Source organism: Pongo abelii, chromosome 10, assembly GCF_028885655.2.
Source record: "Pongo abelii isolate AG06213 chromosome 10, NHGRI_mPonAbe1-v2.0_pri, whole genome shotgun sequence".
Lineage (NCBI taxonomy): Eukaryota > Metazoa > Chordata > Mammalia > Primates > Hominidae > Pongo > Pongo abelii.
Window position 1 is genome coordinate 48,764,499 of NC_071995.2, and position 19,038 is coordinate 48,783,536.

At 42.5% G+C, this 19,038-nt stretch overlaps 1 protein-coding gene across 10 annotated transcripts in view; it reads right to left on the reverse strand.

Annotated features, from left to right (window-relative positions):
- The window catches only part of SLC11A2 (solute carrier family 11 member 2), a 57,917-nt gene that overhangs the window by 12,631 nt on the left and 26,248 nt on the right, over window positions 1-19,038 (reverse strand). For 8 of the 10 annotated variants that reach the window (XR_010135646.1, XR_010135644.1, XR_010135643.1 and 5 more), the window contains exons 6-16: window positions 16,762-16,868; window positions 15,792-15,862; window positions 15,621-15,688; window positions 13,251-13,406; window positions 12,067-12,225; window positions 11,052-11,138; window positions 9,279-9,398; window positions 8,667-8,816; window positions 8,078-8,151; window positions 7,263-7,416; window positions 4,853-4,906 (exon numbers count right to left, since the gene is read on the reverse strand). Coding sequence is in view for 6 of the 10 variants with exons in the window: in XM_063711758.1 (XP_063567828.1) it covers window positions 4,853-4,906; window positions 7,263-7,416; window positions 8,078-8,151; window positions 8,667-8,816; window positions 9,279-9,398; window positions 11,052-11,138; window positions 12,067-12,225; window positions 13,251-13,406; window positions 15,621-15,688; window positions 15,792-15,862; window positions 16,762-16,868 (1,200 nt within the window). In the remaining 4 variants the exon portion in view is untranslated. Of the gene's footprint in view, window positions 1-2,443; window positions 4,907-7,262; window positions 7,417-8,077; window positions 8,152-8,666; window positions 8,817-9,278; window positions 9,399-11,051; window positions 11,139-12,066; window positions 12,226-13,250; window positions 13,407-15,620; window positions 15,689-15,791; window positions 15,863-16,761; window positions 16,869-19,038 lie in introns of those variants that run through there. The other 2 variants (XM_063711760.1, XM_063711759.1) reach the window with 2 other exon arrangements.

The following is a 19,038-nucleotide window of genomic DNA, read 5'->3' on the forward strand; positions in this document are numbered from 1 at the left end:
AGCCAGGCACAGTGGCTCACACCTGTAATCCCAGAACTTTGGGAGGCCGAGGCAGGCAGATCCACTTGAGGTCAGGAGTTCGAAAGCAGCCTGACCAACATGGTAAAACCCTGGCTCTACTGAAAATACAAAAATTAGCCAGGTGCAGTGGCTCATGCTTGTAATCCCAGCACTTAGGGAGGCTGAGGTGGGTGGATCACGAGGTCAGGAGTTCGAGACCAGCCTGGCCAACATGGTGAATCCCCATCTCTAAAAATACAAAAATTAGCTAGGCTTAGTGGTGTGTGCCTGTAGTCTCAGTTTCTTGGGAGGCAGAGGCAGGAGAATCGCTTGAACCTGGGAAGGGAAGGTTGCAGTGAGCTGAGATCGTGCCACTGCACTCCAGCCTGGGCAACGGAGTGAGACTCCGTCTTAAAAAAAAAAAAATTAGCCAGGCATGGTGGTGGGCACCTGTAATCCCAGCTACTCGGGAGGCTGAGGCAGGAGAATTGCTTGAACCTGGGAGGCAGAGGTGGCAGTGAGCCGAGATCACACCACTGCACTCCAGCCTGGGTGACAAAGCTAGACTCCATCTCAGAAAAAAAAAAAAAAAAAAGAAAATGCCAAGTACGCCAATATACTATCTGATGTGAGTCTTCAACACATATATTTAACACATGACAAACTGCCGTGTATAACCTCACAGGCTTGCTGTGATGACTGTGTGAAGACAGATTAGACCAAATGATGCCCAGGATAAAACTATTTCCAACTAGTGGGCTAGGAAAACACTGTATTACACTGGCTTTAGGACATGGAAACAGCTCCTCAGACATCAGCTTGCTTAATTTAGGCTTAAGTAAATAACAGCAATTAAATATACTGACAATTCATTGAAGCCTTTCCCAAGTGAGCAACGGTGGTAGACTTCTTCAATACGTAGTAAGCAAGGGTTGCAGTATTAGTCCTGTGATGCCCACAGAGTGTCACTTAGATGACTTAGTTGATAGACCACCTTCATTGGAGATGTTTGTTATATTGTTCTGAGACATTGAGAAATGAGACTAAATGGCCTGGAAATAGGCTAAAATACTTCCAGGGGCAGAGAGCTAATGCAAATGAGTGAACTTATTAACTAGTAACTCTTGGCTATTGCTGGGATAGGACCACAGAGGGCCCTGTCCATTCTCTACACTTGCCAAAAGCATTCAACCTTACTTTTAAAAATTCTGCACAGGGACCAAAATCTACCAGTTGGCAACTTCTGCCTAATGCATATTCTAGCACTAATCAGAGTATGAAACAAATGTTTCAGTGTGTTATGTTCCTTGTGCTGCTAAACAACAAAGCTTGGTGACAACCCTACATGAAGGGTATACTATATATTACACAGGATAGTCTGGGAATGAAAACGTGGGTTCTGGAGTTAAGCTATGCGAGTTCAAATGCCAACTGCACATTTCATTAGTAACGTAAATGTGGGCAAGTTACTTTTGGCCTTCCAGTTGACTCATCTACATAGAGGCTGGTCCTCTTGTTGTTACAAGAATTGAATGAGATAATACAAGTGTTCAGGCTAGGCCTTAGAATACAGTACTGAGTTAGCCATTTTTACATTCATAAGCTAAGGGGCTGAGAGAAGCTGACAGATTTAGATTCATTGGTCCTACCAATGAAGGAGCAGAAGGTATTCCAGAGGGCAGAGCTAAAGGAAATGTTTCAAAACAGGATCCTCACATTGTTTTGAATCCTATTTTAGTTCTGAAATTAAATCCAAAGTAGAGAGAGAGCACTAAATGAGGAAGGACAACATGGAGAACAAAATTCTTCCTAGATGAATTCCACTGTGTTACTTACAGGGAAGGCTTCCAACAGAGAAAGGGAAAATGAAGTTCTGGTGACACTCCTGGGACAAATCAAGTGCTGACTCAAGTTTTCCTGTCATGTGTCTAGTAAAGTTCACTGTGCCTGAGCTCTGCCTTTGTTTTTAATAAACGGTGTCAATATTTCCATTTATATCAGGTCTGCCAAAATGCTCCTTGGTCTTTAAGCTAAATGAGTTTGGTTTCTCTTCAAATACTAATTTTTCATTGGCAGCACATATAGAATGTAAAAGTGAAACAGTGAAATAAACTACAGGTAGAAAATATTCAGCTTAGAGAAAAGCAGAATAACATTTTTTTTCCCAAGTTTAAACATGGTAATGATGTGACCTTTAGCTATGGTAAAACTATTTGACTAAGTGGGTAAATGGAAATTAATGTCCTGGTATCTGCAATTAATCCAAGCCTTCTGAAGATTAAATCCATTTCTTTCTCTATCCTTTCTAAGGAGAAAATCCTAACAGTGTGGATTCAGTATGCCATTCCAGGTGGTAGTTGCTGTTTCAGTATTTTTGTATCAAAGTTGTTGTAACCCTATTAATAAATTATTTCAAGGTTAAAAAAATACCCAGGAAACCAAATTGGAAAAAGAAATTTTTTTTTAATTAGAAACCAAGTTTACATATGGTTAAATGGTTACTAAAAGCTCAGTTGTAACCACTCCTAACACCACTAGCAGAACCTCAAGGGAGCCAAGAGCTCTTCCCTTTTCCCCTGTTAATTTCCAGTATAATGTAGCAGCACAATTATTTCATATCACATTTAAGGAGAACAAGAACCAATTTATATAAAGTACAATTGTATATCCTTAAACATTCCACATAAACACACTGCCAAAACTCACTGGATATGCTGGAATTGGAGGACTTAAATTTCTACGTATTATTTATTGCACCCAGAGTACTGGTTAAAATGCACTTTCTCTCTGTGAGGATCAAATGCAATAAGGTATAAGGGTATTTTTAACACTGTGAAGTACACACATAATATTATAAAATGCCATTTAATTGGAAGGAGTTTTCCATCTTTGCAAGTCATAAACATAACTTTTAAAAGAATACTAGCAGCTTTTACCTAGGCTCCTAAATGTTTGTAAATCTGAGACTGACTGGACCCACCTAGACCCAGGGCAAAGACACATGTTACCATATCATCTTTATAAAGAATTTTTTTTTTTTTTGTCAGTTTGGCCTTTCCTACTGCAGCCAGGTGACAGCTTAAGATGTCAGTCCCCAATATCTTCACAGAGTGCCTTTATGACCAGTTTGGAGAATTACGATGGTAAGGGGAAGAGGCAGATATGAAGAGGAATGATTAGGGGAATTGTCATTCATGACTCTGTGCTATATTACTTGAGGGGCTAAGAAAAATGTATGGTCAGTGAAACACAGTAGTGTACCGTTAAATGCCTTATAAAAGACCATCCATCCAGTCTGCGCTTTTGACTGTGTGCAAGTATCAGTAATAATGCTTTTGGGGGCTCAGATGAACAGAGAACACCAATCAACCAGGACTCTGGAAGGAAAGCTCCAAAAATGAGAAGTCCTTCAACACCATTTTCCATTACTGTTCTCACCAAATCAACGGCTATAAAACAGTTTTGATTATTTATCTCCATCAAAGTGATTTGATTTAAGATAATTACACAATCTCAGGCTCGGTATGTAAAAATGTCAGAAGTGGCTGAAGTAAAAGCAGCAGCTTCGTGCTGAAGACACCCATTTCCTCTGACTCCAGAGCTCCACCATCTGGTCTCAAGATTTTTCCCTCTGAGGAAACAGCTGTAGAGAGGTAGCCCAGTTCAACCTTGCTGAGACAGTGAACTTTGCAACCATACTGACACCTACTGACTTGCGGAGAATGCTGAGAAAGACAGTGTGCTTTGCAATGGTTAAGTTCACAGCTGCTGAGATTGCCTCACAAGTCATCTCGGGCATGAAGCAGAGCGGTGCATCAGAAAAACATGACGATTCTGGTAAGAGGTGGCTTTTAGGAACAAAAGAGATGGCTCTCCTTCTCCCTTAAAGTCTTTTCTCCCCACCCTCAACATTTCATGAGAACATCAGTTCATAAATACTACCATCTTTTTCTATCACCACCCTCCTGAAGAAGGAAAGTTAAGGTTTTACAACCATATGTGCTCAAGAGTAAATATCATCAGGAAAGCTCTGTACCAACAAGCAGGTTATTAAGACTCCCAAGAAATCCTCATAAGCTTTTCAATCTGAGGAAAATCCTGAGAAGGTAATTAGTAAGCACCACCTAGCGATGTGGTGCTGGTTTTGCTAGTTGTCAGTTTTTCCCCTTCTTTGTTTTCTCACCCCTCTTAACTTCCACTGAGAAATTAAAGTGGAAATAAGTTCAAAGAATCCTAAGCCTGATAGAGCTAGGTGTCTCTTAATTTTATATTTCATATGGATGAAGCTATTCTAGTTGAGAATTTGGTATAATTAAAATAATTGAAAAGGTATATATAAGGAAAATTTCTCAGCCTTTAAAAATCCATTACATTTTGATAAATAAAACTTGCATACTCATTCTGTAGTTTGTATAATAAAAAATGTATTGCATTTTCCAATTTTTTTTTTTTAACATATAGCCTGGTTAAGAATCATGCATATCCTTGTCTCTCCGAAGGATAAACTGAGCTGGCCCTTGGGCAACTACTTAAGAATTTAGTGTTGGAATGATAGCAGCAAATGTCAGCTTTTCAAAGATCCCACCCTAATCCAGTTCCAAGGTTAGGAGGTCAGGAAGAAAAAAATAATTCCATCTTTCAAACACACATGAAACAAACGGTTTCTTTTCCAACCAATGGTTGAGTCATAAATGCAGTCTGTGCAACAGCACATACTTTTGGCTATGTTCACACAGTAAACCATAGAAACACACTGGCTCTGATGGCTACCTGCAGAAGACAGACTAATCCAGTGTTATTTAGTGTAGCCACGGGTGGCTTCTTCTGTCAGCAGGCCTTTAGAGATGCTTACCGTATGCCCACAGTCTAGGAAGGACATGCCCAGTGCAATCAGACATTGCCAACCCTGAAAGACAAAACACGGTCATCACTCACCAGGCTCTTTGAAGAGCCATGACTGCTCACACAGCACTTCTCAAATGCAAACCTGCTCCCTTCCTTGAACATCCAGCTGTGCCCATCTTCTACCACCAAGGGTTGCACAAGTTATTCCCCACTCCCCCTTCAAAAAATCATCTGCCTTCCTCAACCAAGTTTGTCCATACTATTTTTAATATTGAATTTCTCTGTTCTTACTGCTTTGTGTCTGTGGTTTTCCTTTTTTTTTTTAATCTTTATTATTATTTTATATTTTAGAGACAAGGTCTCCCTCTATTGTTCAGGCTGGAGTACAGTGGTGCAATCATAGCTCACTGAAGCCTCTAATTCCTGGGCTCAAGCAATCCTCCCTCCTCAGCCTCCTGAGTTGCCAGGATTACAGACGCACACCGCCATGCCCAGCTAATTTAATTTTTTTTGTAGAGACAGGGTGTCTTGCTATATTTCTCAAGCTGGTCTGCAACTCCTAACCTCAAGTAATCCTCCTGGCTCGGCCTCCCAAAGCACTGAAATTACAAACGTGAGCCACCTCATCCAGCCTGTTGTTTGTTTCTTTTATCTAACTGTAAGTTCTTGGAAGTCCACTTTTCCTCAGTCCTCCCCACGATGAGGAGAATGACTAACAGACTAATACAATTGGTATAGTCTCCTAAGCTGCTCTATGAAGTTCCTGTTTTGAAGCTAAACAGCAGTAACCCACTCTAGAATCAGCCCTCTCCTCTAAAAATGGGTCCTCAGGCCAGACGCAGTGGCTCAAGCCTGTAATCCCAACACTTTGGGAGGCTGAGGCAGGTGGATCACCTGAGGTCAAGAGTTTGAGACCAGCCTGGCCAACATGGCAAAACCCCATCTCTGCTAAAAATACAAAAATTAGCCAGGCATGGTAGCACATGGCTGTAGTCCCAACTACTCAGGAGGCTAAGACAGGAGAATCACTTGAACCCAGGAGGCAGAGGTTGCAGTGAGCTAAGATCGTGCCACTATACTCCAGCTTGGGCAACAGAGAAAAACTGTGTCTCAAAAACAATAATAAAAATGGGTCTTCGACAAGCTCATTAGCCTTAGGCTGACTGAAGACAAACTGGCACCTTCATATCCAATTTGCATTCTGCAAGGATCCCCCTAACTTCTATAGTGAATTTTTAAAAACAATTCCTGTCAAGGGCATATTCAGTTACTTGGTTTTCCTTGAAGTTAAGTTCCTAGATTATAGGGTCAGTAGTCTTTGTGTGCCCAAAGTTTATTGGGAAGAAAAAAAGAAGAGATCTATCAATCTAGGAAATAATTTTTCAACATTTACTGAAGTGATTTTCTCAATAAAGTATCTAATGTGTGGCACACTGGTGTGGGGAAGTGTTCTAGAGATTAATAGCAGGTTTCTAGCCTCCATCTTTAGCCATTCTCTGCAGCAAAAATGGTGTAAATTCTACTATTCCTTATCCCTAACCCCTGTGTCTTTTCAAAGAAACCTGTACAGAATAGGGAAATGGATCTGTTGTTATTTTGGCTGTTTTTCATTAACATAAGCAATGTTAAAGAAGATTTGGAAAATAGAGAAGAATATATCTATAATCCTAGTTTCCTACAACAACTATACTGCCATTTTTATATAATTCTAGACTTTTAAAAAATTTTTATAATTGGAATATAAATTTTACATACCTTTTTCATGTAGCCACAGTTTTATAACCATGATTTTTAAAAAATGACTCTAGAATGAGAGTCAAGGGGAGACTATCACTATTTACTTATTTCCTTGGACAGCTAGTAAGTGATGGAGCTGAGCAGGTTGTGCGCCACATGTGTCCCACCACGAATCTCTAAATCACACTGCATGCCCCATTCTCCACCTCTGTTTTGTACCATTCTCCACTCTCTGTACTGCTACCCTTCTTTTAGTTCCTCAAACATACTATACTCTCTTGTTAGGAATTACTAAGAATGGAAACTACAGAAGTGACAGAAATTGAAAAATGACAAATCTTAGTAACCAAAGTGACTTTTATGGTTAGAAATATTATTTTGTAAACAGCTGATTTGACAATTCCATATAAATTGTCTCAATCACCTGGAGGTAGATTGTTATGTGCTCTTTTGGGTCTGTTCATTTCTCTTTTTTTGTAGAGATGGAGTCTTACTATGTTGCCCAGATTGGTCTCTAACTCCTGGACTCAAGCAATCCTCCCGCCTCAGCCTCCCAAAGTACTGGGATTATAGGCATGAGCCACTGTGCCCGGCCTGGGTCTGTTCATTTCTGAATGTCAGTGAACCCCACCTCTACCATCCCTGATACCTATGCCCCTGCTCTTCCAGGCTGGACTTACCAAGTAGAACACAAAGCCCAGATAAGCCACGCTGACCACAGCAGCCACCACATATAATGCCACATGCCCTAGGTCCCGGACATAAACCACTACAAAGTACATATTGATGGAACAGATGATAAGGACCAAGATTCCTCCTGCAATCCGCCAGCCTCTGTAAAAGAAATCAGCACAGTCACTGGTGGAATAATCCAACTTGGCCACAGACAGAAAAGGAAACTGCATTCTGTGAGGTAAACAGGACGGGAATTAGAGGCAGTTCAAAATGAATGGAAAAATTATTCTTAATTTGAAAAAAAAAGTAAGTCTAAGTTAAATCATCCAAGGTTAGATACCGACAGACAGGGAGAAAGAGGTGGGAAAAGACACCAACAAATAATCCCTAATATTTAAGTCCCTAGAGACGCAACAAGGCCTAGAAATGCAATGAGCCATTTTATTAATGTTCCCAGAAATGCAACAAGTCACTTCAGATACCTCATATCCTTTAAATATATATATAAAAGGTACTAACTTATGCCTTTCTTGTTAAGATCATTTAACAAAGAATTAAGGTGCCTCAAACTTCAGTGGCTGAAGCTGAAGAGTTATGCCATAAAAGCTGAACTTTCTCTCCCCTCCAAATGAAAGACGTGCTTTCTCTTCCTTTACTATACTCACAGTTTCCATTCTCTAAGCCAAAGAGGAAGCAGCTAGCAATCACCTCTCAAAGCATATCGCTTCCCTCTGTGTCTCACGTCTGACTGGCCTACTGCATGAAGATACCCTTTCCCCATATCAGCATCCCCTTTGGGAACATAGGGGAGTACACTCACAGTCCATTGGCAAAGTCACTCATTACTGGCCGCAAGCTCGTAAATGTGAGGATAGGTATGAGAGCAAAGGGAAGCTGGAAAAGAAAGATCAGTGGGATTACTATGGGTCCTTGCATCACCCTAGAGAACAGCACAATTAATGAAAGGGAAACATAAATGCTGCCTCAACTACTCCATGAGAAATAATTATTCCTATTACCCCAACATGCTTGGGCATTATGCTGAATTCTACAGAGCTGTCATTAGCCTAGCATACAAACCTTTGTATGTGACTTGTCTCCTTAACCTCCACAGGACCTAGCACAGTGTCCTATATGTTCATTTAATGTTTGCTTGCATTAATGAACTATAATTTTGTGTTCCATATGTAAGTAAAGCTCATAGTTCCCATTCAACAGGTTTAAAAAACCAACCATTTCTAAAATCCTTTTAGATGCCAAGAATTTCATATACATTTACTGCAGACCACAACCATGCCTCTGTCTTCCTCTCAATATCCCCCCAGCACCCAACTAGCCTTGGTACCCAAGGGCAGTACATAATGCTACCTGAATAACTAGGATGTGAATTTCCTCAGCTTCCGCCTCACCTGTAAGCTCTGTAGAACATTCAGAAAGTCATTCATCCCTGTTAGATGCTCTACATCTTGGAACACAGCAACAAGCAGAGTGGGGATAATGGCAATAGAGCGAGTCAGAACCACTCGGGCAAAGCGTGACCACTTTAGGTTCAGGAATCCCTGGAAGAAAACACAGGAGCAGATGACTGTCTGCAACAAGAAACAAAAAAAAAGTTTTGGGGAGGTTCAGGAGAGACCTCAGAAGAATGGGATTAAGAAGTGACAAAAGGAGCCAGGCGCAGTGGCTCATGCCTGTAATCCCAGCACTTTGAGAGGCCAAGGCAGGTTGATCACTTGAGGTCAGGAGTTCAAGACCTGCCTGGCCAACAATGGTGAAACCCCATCTCTACTAAAAATACAAAAAATTAGCTGAGTGTGGTGGCCAGAGCCTGTAATCCTAGCTACTCGGGAGGCTGAGGCAGGAGAATCACTTGAACCTGGGAGGTGGAGGTTGCAGTGAGCCGAGATCGTGCCATTACACTCCAGCCTGGGCGACAAGAGTGAGACTCCATCTCAAAAAAAAAAAAAGAAGAAGTAACAAAAGGGTTGTGTTATATCCCTCTATCCTATACCAGCACATACCTCCATGACAAACTGGCCAGAATAGGTTCCTGTCATGGTGGAGCTCTGTCCTGCAGCCAGGATCCCCACTGCCCAAATGTAGAGTGCAGCAGGCCCAAAGTAACATCCCAGCACAACACCCTGTGAGAGGCCAAGAAGAAGGATATGATTGTGTCAATAATCTGCTCAGACAATATCCAAAACAGCAGTTCCCTGTGGCATTTCTCCCTTCTTTGCTATGCACCACCAACACCAAGTGCTGTGCTGGGCACTGTGCCAGAAGCTAGGCTCAAGCTCTGACCTCATTCTAGAAGCTTTCAATCTAAACCTTACTGGACGCTCCTTCATTTCTCTGCCTAGTCCTTTCTCTTCTCCAAGCTCCTAAACCTCCATCTTAAAATATTAAAAAAAAAAAAAAAAAAGAAGAAGAGGTCTACACCACATTCCCTAAATTATACTCCTTTACACACTATTCTGGAAAATGGCAATAGAAGTACAGGAAAATATCAAATAAATTTGCGAAATGCTACACACTATATATTCTACTGTTGGAGGATCACAATGTAACCAGCATAAAAGAACTGAGATATTCCAGCAAAAACACTTTACTAAGAACACTTTCTTGGGGCTGGGTGGGGTGGCTCACACTTGTAATCCCAGCACTTTGGGAGGCCAGGATTGGAGAATCCCTTGAGCCCAGGAGTTCGAGACAAGCCTGGGCAAGATGGCAAACACCCCGATTCTACAAAAAAAAAAAAAAAAAAAAAAAAAAAAATACAAGGCCAGGCATGGTGGCTCACACCTGTAATCCCAGCACTTTGGGAGGGTGAGCAGGGGGGTGGATCACCTGAGGTCAGAAGTTCGAGACCAGCCTGACCAACATGGAGAAACCCCATCTCTACTAAAAATACAAAATTAGCTGGGTGTGGTGGCGCACACCTGTAATCCTAGCTACTTGGGAGGCTGAGGCAGGAGAACCGCTTGAACCCGGGAGGCAGAGATTGCAGTGAGCCAAGATCACGCCACTGCACTCCAGCCTGGACAACAAGAACAAAACTCCGTCTCAAAAAAAAAAAAAAAATTAGCCAAGCGTGGTGGTGCTTGCCTGTAGTCCCACTACCCAAAAGACTGAGATGGGAAAATCACTTGGACCAGGTAGGTGGAGGCTGCAGTGAGCCGTGATCGAGCCACTGTACCCCAGCCTGGGCAACAGAGCAAGACCTTGTCTCAAAAAAAAAAAAAAAAAAAAAAAAAAAAAAGCTGGGGTGTATACTGCATTTTTTTTTCTTTTCTTTTCTTTTTTTTTTTAAAGACAGAGTCTTACTCTGTCACCCAGGCTGGAGTGCAGTGGCCCAATCTCAGCTCACTGCAACCTCTGCCTTCCAGGTTCAAGCGATTCTTGTGTCTCAGCCTCCTGAGTAGCTGAGATTACAGGTGCCCACCACCACACCCAGCTAATTTTTGTATTTTTGTTCTTAGTAGAGACAGGGTTTCACCATGTTGGTCAGGCTGGTCTTGAACTCCTGAGCTCAATTGATCCACCCGCCTCAGCCTCCCAAAGTGCTGGGATTACAGGTGTGAACCACCGCACCCAGCCTGTATTATGTATCTTTTCAACTGATCCTCTATTCCTTCCCATTTAATCCAAAATGCTTGTCAGGTGTCCGGAACTCTGAAATAAATGACACTCCAGAGGAGATATGCTCATATCTGAAGTGAAGTCACAAAAAAGACCACAAACTATGCTAAAAATATTGATTCAGGAATAAAGATCACAAATCCAAACATGCTTACCCCTTTGTAGATGTCCACAGCCAGTGTTGAGTTATCTTTAGGAAAGAGGCCAGCATGAGGACTGCTGGTATTTGTACAGACTTCAACCTAGAACCCAAAGCAATTCAAGAGCAACTTTTGTTTCAGAAGCAAGGACCAAATAAGAGCTCTCCTACATATCATACACAATCATCTATGAGAGGTAGGCTGGAGGGAAAACACTGGATATATGCTGTGATGTGGGCAGAGACTGGCAGCAATGTCATCTAGGATTTTCCTCTATAATCCTTCTACACCCACAGGTCATCAAAAATCTTTACTGAGTTACAGTGTGCATGGTAATAATGCACAAACGCTGGGGTACTTTAAATGATGACAGGAGGAGAGGCTCTGAAGAAGGCTTCAGACATGAGAGAACACCCAGAATAGAATCTTCAGTCAAAGCAGACAGAGGAGTCAGAGGTTCCATAGATGGGAAACAAATGGTGATCAAAACTACATAGGCAGGCCAGGCACAGGAGCTCACGCCTGTAATCCCTGTACTTTGAGAGGCCGAGGTGGGCGGATCACTTGAGGTCAGGAGTTTGAGACCAGCCTGGCCAACATGGTGAAACCCCATCTCCACTAAAATTACAAAAAATTAGCTGGGTGTGTTGCAGTGAGCCAAGATTGTGCCACTGCAGTCCAGCTTGGACGACAGTGCAAGACTCCGTCTCAAAAAAAACACTACATAGGTAATCAGAAATCAAGACTGATACAGAATTCAAAATGACAAGACAAAGTCTGTCATCATCACAGTTTCTGTTTTCTGTTTGTTGACTACTCCCAAACAAAAGCTGAGAAAGAGGGTCTAGGCTTGGTCAGCCCCATACTGTAGACTCTGACTGGTGCACGGTGATTTCGGGGGGCAGAGGAGAAGCTAGAGATTATTTCTCCTGAACATTAACACTAGAATGAGGTATTTTCCTTCCCCATCCCATTGCAGTCTTCACTTTACCCTCATATTCACTACCACCCATAACCCTGGCTTACTCACCACCTGCTCGTTGGTTTTCCCAAAAAATGCTTCAGCAAAGACTGAGACAACAAAGACATTGATGATGAAGGAAACAAAGAGTGCAATGCAGGATTCAATGAAAAAGTACTTATTGGCTTCTCGAACTTCCTGCTTATTGTTCCGGTTTACCTGTCTAGACTAGAAAGATAACAACAGCAGTCACTTTTTGACCAGTTAGAACAAGTTTCCTTGTGACATTTCAGGAGTTTGGAGTCAGCTGAGAGATTTAGGGGACAAACAGTTGACCAGACGAAAAGTGAGAGCTCCAACACTCACCTACATCCTATTTCACTGAGGAATTAAGAACTTCATATGGGGAGAGAAAAAAGAACTTCATGCCCTTTCGTTGAACTGTACATTCCCCAAATAGGGAACAGAGACTAAATGACTACTGAGCTCTCAGTTACTCTCAGTGGCTGGAAGGACCACTGACCTATAAAAATGACCTGATTTCAGTCCTAAGGTGCGCATACACCTATTTATAAAGGTTTCTGAAATCTCCCAGCAAACTATTACATAATACTGACGGTAAAAGCCTGTTTGGGCTCCTTTACTCCTGACCTCCATAAGGCCACTCGAGCTTTTGAAATTTAAACACAAGAGACTTGATGCACTTCCAACCTTTTATGAAGAACTTTAGTCCCAGCTGGGTGCAGTAGCTCACGCCTGTAATCCCAGCACTTTGGGAGGCCAACGTGAGTGGATTGCTTGAGCTCAGGAGTTCGAGACCAGCTTGGCCAACATCGTGAAACCACACCTCTACTAAAAATAGAAAAATTAGCCAGGCGTGGTGGTGCACGCCTGTAATCCCAGGTACTCGGGAGGCTGAGGCACAAGAAGTGCTTGAACCCGGGAGGCAGAGGTTTGCAGTGAGTAGAGATCACACCACTGCACTCCAGCCTGGGCAACAGAGTGAGACTCCATCTCAATTAAAAAAAAAAAAAGAACTTTAGCCCCACCTGCTTTATGCAGTTAGTAATCTCTGGTCAATTTGGTGATAAAAACAGCATCTAAGTATATGGAGTTTATAAATGTCCAGGCTTGGAAAATACCTTGCTCCTTCATGGTCCTAATAATTGTAAACTAACTTTGTGTCCCTTGCAATTGAAGGAAAAGATTCCATGAACTGTCTAGGAGGTGAAGGAGATAAGGGCCTTGCTCACCTTGACTAAGGCAGAATGCAGGTACATGTTGTGTGGCATGATGACAGCTCCCACGATGCCCACAGCCTGTTCAATCTGTGGAGTGCGACAGCCTGAACAGGATGGTACGAACATGCCCTTGAGTACCTGGCTCTGGCTGGGTTTCACTGTAACATACTACATACCAACATAACAATGATTAGCCTTTACAGGAACGTGAAACAGGGGAGTAACATAGTACTAGGGAACAGTTAGCATCCTTTATCCCTTACAATCCCTTCTTCTTTCTTTATTTTTATATTTTTTGAGATAGGATCTTGCTCTGTCACCCAGGCTGGAATGCAGTGGCGTGATCACAGCTCACTGAAACCTCAATCTCCCAAGTTCAAGCAATCTTCCCACCTCAGCCACCCAAAGTGCTGGGATTACAGGCCACCACACCTGGCCACAATCTTTTCTTCTGCCACTACCTAAGATAATGAGGAATATAGAATCATCATAGGACCAAGCAACATAAGGGGCTTACTACCAGGGGCCAGAGGATTCAAGACTGAGTATCCGGATAGTTTACAACACATCTTAGATATATGAAACAGATGTGCATGATACATAATTTCTAAAGAAAGGGCTGGGTGCGGTGGCTCACGCCTATAATCCCAGCACTTTGGGAGACCAAGGCAGGTGAATTGTTTGAGCCCAGGAATTCAAGAACAGCCTGGCAACACAACAAAACCTTATCTCTACAAAAATTACCTCGGTGTGGTGATGCATACCTATAGTACTAGCTACTAGGGAGGCTGAGGTGGAAGGATCCCTTGAGCCCAGGAGGTGAGCTGAGATCATGCCACTGAACTCCAGCATAGGCAATAGTGTGAGACTGTCTCAAAAAAAAAAAAAAAAAAAAAAAGGCCAGGCACGGTGGCTCACGCCTGTAATCCTAGCACTTCCGCAGGCCAAGGTGGGTTGATCACCTGAGGTCAGGAGTTCAAGACCAGCCTGGCAAACATAGTGAAACCCCATCTCTATGAAAAATACAAAAATTAACCAGGCATGGTGGTGGGCACCTGTAATCCCAGCTACGTGGGAGGCTGAGGCAGGAGAATCGCTTGAACCTGGGGGTGAAGTTGCAGTGACCCGAGATCGCGCCACTGCACTCCAGCCTGGGCGAAAGAGAGAGACTCCATCTCAAAAAAAAAAAAAAGAAAAGAAAAGAAAAGAAAAAAGAAAAAGCTGCTAAGGGACTTGTGGTTATTAGTAATTCCTATGAGATAGGCTCAAAAATATGCAACCAGGGCCAGGCACGGTGGCTCACATCTGAAATCCTAGCAATTTGGGAGGCCAAGATGGGCAGATCACTTGAGGTCAGCAGTTCAAGACCAGCCTGGCCAACATAGAGAAACCCCATCTCTACTAAAAATACAAAAAGTTAGCCAGGCATGGTGGTACACGCCAATAATCCCAGCTACTTGGGAGGCTGAGGCACAAGAACCACTTGAACCTGGGAGGTGGAGGTTGCAGTGAGCCAAGATCATACCCACTGCACTCTAGCCTGCATGACAGAGCAACACTCTGGCTCAAAAATAAATAAATAAATAAAAATCTAAAAATTAAAAAATATAGAATCAATTTTTATTATCCATACTTAGCATACTTCTGTTCACCCATGTTCATTTAAAAATCACTTGCTGTTTGCCACTAGTATGTGTGTAATGAGAGACTCATCCTTAAACACTCTCATATCTACTCTTCCCTGGTTCAGTACTTCTCTTGGAAGCCTTAGGCCAAGAGGCATAATTGACCCATAGATTACATATATTTTTTAAAGTTCAGCCAGACCAGTAAGCAGAAATCAGTTTATAAGAATTGTACAAAGAAAGGTGCTAGTACTGCAAATAATGTTAGTGACTCTAAGGAGTTTCTGGGTTGGGGCACAAACCAGGAAATATCCAGTATATTTCATATAATTCATTAACTGTTTTAATATTGGGAAAGTTCAAGCTGCAATTAATATAAACCAGGATGAGCAAAAGCAGAACTCCTCTAAGTTAACAGCCAAGAATAACCCTGCAACCCCCTCCTTAATTAACCCTATCCATGGCTGTTCTGTTGTCAGATGGTCAACTTGGGACCAAGGAATCTAGTCCGGAAAGTCCTAAAATATCTAGTCATTTTAAACCTGGGAGTCCCTGCAGGCCTTTCTGCATGCTAATCTTTGCCATGGATCATATTCCTTTAAAATTGGCCCAGGAAAAAATTGGCTTTTTGTTGATACACCCACTATAAGTGAACCATACTAGCATTATTACTGTCTTTTATAATAAAAGGCTAAAAAAAAAAAAAAAACCACAAAAACTTATTTTAAGAAGCTAATGAATACCCTGTACCACTTGCCTCATATCCAAATGTTAGGGCCATAATAGTGATGAGAAAGCCAAAAAATGCTTCTAGCTTCCGCAAGCCTAAAGGAAAAAAGGCAGCAGTGAGCTCAGAGAAGGTAGACTTCCCCATCTGCCACATGACACAGAGCAGCTCCTTTGACCCTCCCATTCCCACTCTCCTTACCATATTTGTCCAAGAAGAGAAATACAAAAGTATCTGCAATGGTGATGAGAACGCCACCCCACAGAGGAACCCTAGGTCAGAGATGAGATATGGAAGTCACAGAGACGGAAAGGAAACATTGAAAAACACTCTCTTCCCAACAGCTCTCCAGATAAAGAACACTTGGAGAAGCTAGGACTTGAGGGAGGAGGAACAATGGCAGAAAACCAGGCCTTGGGTAAAGTAGGGTAACAGCATCAACTTAATTACATTCATTTAAACTTTGATTGAGAGTCCACTATGTCACTCTTAGGATACAAAGCTGAAAAGTTTGGGTCTTACCCTCATGGAGTTAGACAGACAGAATTTTATAGGATTAGACAGATAGTATCCAGTGGGGGCTGGGTGTAGTGGCTCACACCTGTAATACCAGCACTTTGGGAGGCTGAGGCAGGCATTCCTAGACCTGAGGTCAGGAGTTAGAGACCAGCCTGGCCAACATGGTGAAACCCCGTCTCTACTAAAAATACAAAAATTAGCTGGACATGGTGGCAGGTGCCTGTAATCCCAGCTACTCAGGAGACTGAGGCACAAGAATTGCTTGAACCTGGGAGGCGGAGGTTGCAGTGAGCCGAGATCATACCACTGCACTCCAGCCTGGGTGACAGAGAAAGACTCTGTCTCAAAAAATAAATAAATAAATAAAATTAAAAAAAAAAGATAATATCTAGTGGGATAAAACGACATACAAATCAATAATTGCGATATAAAACACCACATATTCTAATAAAGGTAAGCATAACCCACCATGGGAAATGGAAGATGTAGAGTCTACATCTACCAGGGGAGAAGAAATTGTTTCCAGAAAGGTTCCACAGAAGAAATAACAATTGAGTTGAGTCTTCAAAATTAAAAATGAATTGGGTTTTTATTTTATCTCTGCTTGGAAATCCAGCAAACACTGATTAATTTCTAGAGGAAAACCCCTCACCTTCCTACAGACAGAAGATTGATGGCAATGGCTGAGCCAATGACTTCTTGCATATCTGAGCCGATGATAGCCAACTCCACCATCAGCCACAGGATGACTCGTGGGACCTAAACACCAAACAGTAGAAAGACATGGTTCTGATTAATCATTTCTAAAAAATTCCTCCACAATTTGGCATTCACATTTTGGCACTAAACCATAAACGGTCCTTTATAAGCCTCCAGACTAGAGAAGAAATACCAGAACGTGCCTCCACTTGGCCGATCACTGCACTGTGGCTCTCACTTGGAGAAGGAAAAGTGTGCTACCATGTGGTAGAGCCTGTGAACGAAGGTCAAGGCAGTAATTGATCTTACTTTTTTCTTTTTCCTTTCTACTTGAGAAGAATATAATTACCATTTACTAATTTCCACTTAATTTCCTAAAAACAATCCTAAAAATTTTAGAGGAGAATAAGGATGCTAATACGGTCCAAATATGGGTCAAGAAAGAATATTAAATGATTGCAGAAGAACATATCTATCCTGACCATAGCTGGGAAGACAAAACAAACATGAAAAGGTTGGGGTCAGGCCAGGCACGGTGGCTCACACCTGCAATCCCAGCACTTTGGGAGGCTGAGGCAGGTGGATCACCTGAGGTCAGGGTTCAAGATCAGCCTGGCCAACATGGCGAAACCCCATCTCTACTAAAAATACAAAAATTAGCTGGGCATGGTGGCACATGCCTGTAATCCCAGCTACTCGGGGGGCTGAGGCAGGAGAACCGCTTGAACCTGGGAGGCAAAGGTTGCAGTGAGCCGAGATTGCGCCACTGCACTCCAGCCTGGACAACAAAGCGAGACTCCATCTCAAAAAAAAAAAGGTTGGGGTGGACCAGGCACAGTGGCTCATGCCTGTAATCTCAGCACTTTGGGATGCCAAGGTAGATCCCTTAAGCCCAGGAGTTTGAGACCAGCCTGGGCAACATGGCAAAACCCCATCTCTACAAAAAGTATAAAAATTGGGAGCAAAATGATAAGAACTTATGAACACACAGACAGAAACAACAGACACTGGGGTCTACTTGATGGGGGAGGGTGGAAGGAGAGAGAGAAGCAGAAAAGGTAACTATTGTGTATTGGGCTTAATATCGGGGTGATGTAATAATATGTAGAACAAACCCCCATGACACGTGTTTATCTATGTAACAAACCTTCACATGTGACTGCTCTGCCTACAGAATAGCCTTTCTTTATTCCTTTACGTTCTTAATAAACTTGCTTTCACAAAAAAAAAAAAGAAAGAAAAAAAAACCTTCACATGTATCCATCTCCAAACTTAAAATAAAAATTAAAGGAAAAAAAAAAGTACAAAAGTATTCAGGCCTGATGGCATATGCCTGTAGTCCCAACTACTTGGGAGGCTGAGGCAGGAGGACAGCCTGAGCCCCAGTGGTCAAGGCTGCAGTGAGCTATGATCATGCCACTGCACTCCAGAGTGGGCAACAGACAGAGCAAGACTGTCTCAACAAACCACCACCACAACAACAGAAAAGGTTGGAGTCACCTTTAATGTAATAATAATGCCCAGGTATGCAAAAGGACTCAAGGGAAGATGGTTGGAACTGGGTGGCATATAACAAAGTCAGAAACTTACCTGGCCAAACAATACAGCTGAAAATCAAATTTAGTTATGCTGACTCACTGAAGCCAGAAAAAAACACCTCCAGATAGCTAGCATCCAAAAACTTTGTCAGGTCACCCATGGTAGCTCCCACCTATAATCCCTGAACTTTGGGAGGCAGAGGTGGGAGGATTACTTGAGCCCAGGAGTTCAAGCCCAGCCTGGGCAACATGGCAAAACCCTGTCTCTACAAAAAATTTTAAAAATAGCTGGGTATCATGGTGCACGCCTGTGGTCCCAGCTATTCAAGACACAGAGGTAGCAAGGCTGCTTGCGCCTGGGAGGTCAAGGGTATAGTGAGCCATGATTGTGCCACTGAACTCTAGTCTGGGTAATAGAGCAAGATCCTATCTCAAAAAAACAACAGGCCAGGCACAGTATCTCACATCTGTAATCCCAGCACTTTGAGAGGCTGAGGCAAGTGGATCACTTGAGGTCTGGAGTTTGAGATCAGCCTGGCCAACATGGTAAAACCCTGTCTCTACTAAAAATACAAAAATTAGCTGGGTATGGTGGTGCGCACCTGTAATCCCAGCTACTCAGGAAGCTGAGACAGGAGAATCGCTTGAACCTGGGAGGTTGAGGTTACAGTAAGCCAAGATCACACCACTGT